The sequence below is a fragment of the Pinus tabuliformis genome, chromosome J, assembly GCF_031772625.1.
Source record: "Pinus tabuliformis cultivar Carrire ecotype Pingquan chromosome J, CPIR1, whole genome shotgun sequence".
In the NCBI taxonomy this organism is placed as follows: Eukaryota; Viridiplantae; Streptophyta; class Pinopsida; order Pinales; family Pinaceae; genus Pinus; species Pinus tabuliformis.
The window spans coordinates 1,256,359,696-1,256,364,763 of record NC_142295.1 but is presented as its reverse complement, the minus strand read 5'-3'; the positions used below and the strand labels follow the sequence as shown (position 1 = coordinate 1,256,364,763).

General features: G+C 43.1%; 1 protein-coding gene across 1 annotated transcript; it reads left to right on the top strand.

Annotated features, from left to right (window-relative positions):
* Window positions 1-723: 723 nt before the first annotated feature.
* On the top strand, window positions 724-1,653 carry LOC149231781 (uncharacterized). Its single transcript, XM_089381746.1, has one exon. The coding sequence runs from the start codon at window positions 724-726 to the stop codon at window positions 1,651-1,653; it is 930 nt and encodes a 309-aa protein (XP_089237872.1).
* The last annotated feature ends 3,415 nt before the right edge of the window (window positions 1,654-5,068 follow it).

The window sequence follows — 5,068 nt, the reverse complement described above, 5'->3', positions numbered from 1 at the left end:
AAGAGCGAGTAAAAAACCAGCTGTTACTATAAAGACACCCCCAGGAAATCAATCAAAGCCATCTACTAGTAATAGCTTTGCAGTACTAGATAATCAGGATTCGCAAGATCCAGACGACTCAACCCATAATAAAAGAGGGCCTACTCAGGAAAAGGAAAAAATGGATCGATCCCAATCGAAAGAAAAAGAAAAGGAGATAGATCTAGAAGGTAATCAGCCCAAGACAGCCTCCAAAGACTGGAGCCTTCCTGAAATGGATATAGATGGCATAAATCCCAGCATAGAAAATGAGAAGGAAGGCGATAGTCACTCTCAGGAACCACAAATCATGGAGGAGGATTCGGAATCAATAGACATTGGTGAGCTAGATCTCTTGGGATTAGAACAGGCTTGTAAAACAGGGAACTTCGACAAAATACCTGACAGACAAGTGGACAATCTAGTGGAAGTCCTCAATAAAGCCCGGAAAAAATATTCACTAGGGGTTCAAATTGGCAGCCAATGGGACGGCAAATTCATTACAAAAGACAGCAAAAAAAGGGGAAGGAAAACTACCTTAGAAAGAACCATCAAGATTGGAGAAGTGCTGGTAGATTCTGGCAGATATGCCAAGCTAACCAAGTATTACAACATCAATCCCAAACCTTCCCAATGAAGTTGATCTCATGGAATATCAGAGGGCTTAACTGCCCAAGGAAAGGAAAACTCTTAAAAAACATGTTAATGGAAGAAAAACCAGCAGTTCTTTTTCTACAGGAAACAAAATGTAATTCGACAGTTTTGGAAAAAATAGCAGCTAAGGCCTGGCCAGGGGGGATAGTAGCAGCTGTTGATGCTCAGGGCGCATCTGGAGGACTTGCAGTGCTTTGGGATGCAAGAAAGATTCAAATGACCAACATACATGCAAATAAAAATTTTATCCAAGCAATATTCCATATAATAGGAACCAACATCTATGGGCACATCACTAATGTGTACTTTCCCCAAGAATCCCAGCAGAAGAATGAAATTCTGGAGGCTTTAACAAATCTTAGCACAGATAGGCAATACCCGTTATGGATAGCTGGAGGAGACTATAATATGATCGCTTCGGTGGAGGAAAAAAAGGGAGGCCGATGCAGAACAAACAGGGACGGATCTCTATTAAAGAATTTCATACAGAAAAATTGGCTTATAGATATTCCTACTAATAATGGCCTCTACACCTGGAACAACAAACGGACAGGTCCAATGCAAATAGCATCGCGCCTGGATCGCTTTTTAATCTCTGACAATGCAGTTCATGTAGGTGGAGAATTCACAACTTCTATTCTCCCTTACTCTGGTTCCGATCATTGGCCGATAGCCCTCCAGTGGAATCGTCCTGGCTGCCATATTAGACGTCCCTTTAGATTTGAGGCTTTTTGGATGTCTCACCCGGACTTCAACGAATTTGTTAAAGCAACCTGGGAAAAATGCAATTTTACGGATGGTACAAAAATGGCTTCATTCCAAAGGAAGCTGAAATATCTCAAAGGGGAAATTAAAAAATGGAATCACTCTGTCTTTGGCAACATTTTTAAGGCTAAGGAAATCCTCAATCAAGAAATGAAAGTGGTTCAGCAAAGAATGATAACTGAAGGACGCTCGGAAGAACTTAGCAAGAAAGAGTAGTCCTTAGAGAATCAACTCCTCGAGCGAGAGTCACAGGAGGAAACTCTCTGGAGACAAAAATCGAGAGTTAGATGGCTGAAGGAGGGTGAGAAGAACACGAAATTCTTCCACAAATCTACAGTGCAAAGGAGAATGATTAATCAAATTTCCCGGGTGACCAATGAACAAGGAGGCAAAATCGAAACACATGAAGGGATAGAACAGGTGTTCCTCAACTACTTCAAGAAGATGAATCAAGAGCCGGATATAAACAGAACAGAAGCTATCGGGAAAATCATCAGCAATATTCCCAAATTAATCACGGATGAGCATAACACTCTCCTTCTCAAACCCATAAGCCTCCAGGAAGTTGATGATGCTGTTCATCAACTCAAAGCAGGAAAAGCTCCGGGACCCGATGGCTTTACTTCAAATTTTTTTCATCACTTTTGGGATCTGGTCAAATGGGAGGTGTGGCAAGTGGTGGAAGAATCGCGTACCCTCAGATGGATGTATCCAGGACTGAACGCAACATTCATAGCTTTAATCCCTAAAGAAGAGGAATCATCCACTCCGGATAAATTCCGTCCGATTGCCTTATGCAACATCATATACAAGATTGTCTCCAAAGTGATAGCTTCCAGATTGAAGCCCCTGCTTCCACTTCTCATCTCTCCAGAACAAACTGGTTACGTTGAAGGAAGGCAGATTACGGATGGGATAATTCTAACCCATGAGATAATCCACTCTCTCAAGCACACAAAAAAACCAGGTATGTTGCTCAAACTCGATTTATCTAAGGCTTTTGATAGTATCAGTTGGGAATATCTGCAACAAGTCCTTCAAGCCTTTGGTTTTGCCCCCTCTTGGATTAGATGGATCAGTAGTCTCATTTCCTCTTCGTTCTTCTCTATTCTCATCAATGGAATCCCCTCACCCACTTTTCGTCCTTCCAGAGGCATCCGCCAAGGGGATCCTATATCACCCTTCCTGTTTGTCATTTTGGCTGAAGGTTTAGGTCGTAGCATTAAAGAAGCCCTCCGCTCTCATCATCTCAAAGGTCTAGCCTTCCACCAAGTCCCTGCTTTTTCACACCAGCAATTCGTTGATGACAACCTGCTTTTTGGTCACCCGTCTGTTCAAGAAGCTCGAGCCCTTAAATCTATTCTTGCAGACTTTTCGGAGGCCTCTGGTGCCCTCATCAACAAAGTCAAATCCCAGATCTTCTTCTTCAACACTTCGCCATCCATCCAAAGAACTATTGCCCGTATCTTTGGTTTTTCCATTGCTTCCCTTCCATCTAAGTATTTGGGGGCTCCTTTATTTGCCACGGCTCTTAAGCATGCCTCATGGAACAATCTTTTAGAGAAACTGGAAGCCAGATTATCCCTGTGGACGCATAGAGCGCTCAATATGGCAAGTAGGCTAGTTCTAATCAAAGCAGTGCTTCAAACCATGCCTCTTTACCTTTTCTCCATATTGGCAGCACCCAAATGGGTCCTTAAAGCTATCAAACAGCTTCAGAGAAACTTCCTTTGGGGTAATTCGGGACCTAATCGAAAATGGGCATTAGTAAAATGGGAGAAAGCATGTCTTCCCAAAAAGGCAGGGGGAATTGGACTAAGAGACCCAGAACATAGTAATATGGTTATGGGGGCCAAAATCTGGTGGAAATGGCTAACCAATCCCACAACACCTTGGGCCTACCTTTGGACAGCGAAATATGCAAGCAACAAATCCATGGAGGAGAGACTTAGAATGTCAGAAACTAGTAAAGGATCCGTGATTTGGAACTCAGCCATTCAACACAGGGATATAATTCAGAAACACAGTTTTTGGGAGGTGAAGGATGGTCACACGGCTAGATTTTGGGAAGACTCATGGCAGCAGCTCCCTAACCTCAGAGACACAATTCCAGGTATTGCTGATCAAGACATACAACAACATGAGAAGGTGAGTCGATTTTGGGACTCACACAACACTCAAGAACATAGAAAGTGGAAAGAGGCCAGGCACATAATACCACATAGCCCGGAGCAAACTCAACTCTCCCTCTCCACTGAGCTTCAAAAAAGGAAAATACTCACTTCGGCAGGCTGGGACACCCTTAGATGGGGATATGAGGAAAAAGGCACTTTCACCACCAGGGAAGCTTATAAAATACTCATCAAAGAAAAGATAATGAAAGATCAATTATGGGATCGAATATGGAACCCATCCATATGGCCGAAGGTCTCAACCTTTTTATGGCTTATCTCTCACAACAAAATTCTCACATGGGACAATCTCAGGAAAAGGAATTTTGCTGGACCTTCCATTTGCCCAAACTGCAAACAGGAAGAGGAATCAGCATTACATCTTATGCAATCCTGTCCAATGGGAAGGAAACTCTGGGAAAAAATTGCCTTCCGATGTCAGAAGGATGGAAGAGTGAATGGAGACATCAAAGGGACTCTCCGCACCTGGCCCCAAGAGTCGTATAAAAGTAAACTCTTAAACACACTATGGCAGCTCATACCAGGATTACTTATGTGGAATATTTGGAAGGAAAGAAATAGAAGGATATTTAAAGATCAAGCTCAACCAATTGAACAAATTTGGCAAGGACTGCACCAGAACATTAAAGAAACTCTGTCTGTTAAAGGATGGTCTAAAGAGGACTTCCCATCTCTCCCGCAGGAACAAGCCATATAGGATAACTGGCAGATTCAATTACAACATCCCTTAATATCAAAGGATAACTCTTCAAAGCATCTAGAATCTCCATCAAGTTTGACACCTCCCCCAAATAATGCATACCAGCTTAACTTCGATGGAGCCTCGAAAGGGAATCCAGGAAAAACAGGATTCGGAGGAAGCATCAGAAACTACCAGGGACTCCCCCTAATAACCTATGTTGGCTCAATTGGTTGGAATACCAACAATGCGGCAGAATTGGAGGGCCTATGGAGAGGACTAAATTTGGCACAGGAACGGAGACTCTTGCCTCTTATAGTGGAAGGCGACTCCCAAATCATCATCAACATGGCCTCAAAGCTTATGCAGGGATCTCAGGTATATAAGGTCAGTAGCAGTTGGAGATTGGCCACTAGGCTAGAGCTTCTCAAACAATGGTTTACCAATCACCAAGCAATTTCCTTTAAACACATTAGAAGGGAAGGGAATAAATTGGTTGACTTTCTTGCAAACATAGGGGTGGAAAGTGGAAGGGAATTCTTTGAAGGCTCAATCTCCAGCATAGTTTCAGAGAATCAACTCTCCATCTTCAAGACTATAGTTACTAGTGATATGCAGCCGCAGGAGAACTCGCACCCGGATGCGGGTGATATTATGAGCAGTTAATGCCCATACGAGCGACGCCGGCATTGGGCACCATCGTAGAGCAAGTAGGCGACTTTTGGCAGCGCATTAAGTCCCATTAATGAGGAATTGGGTG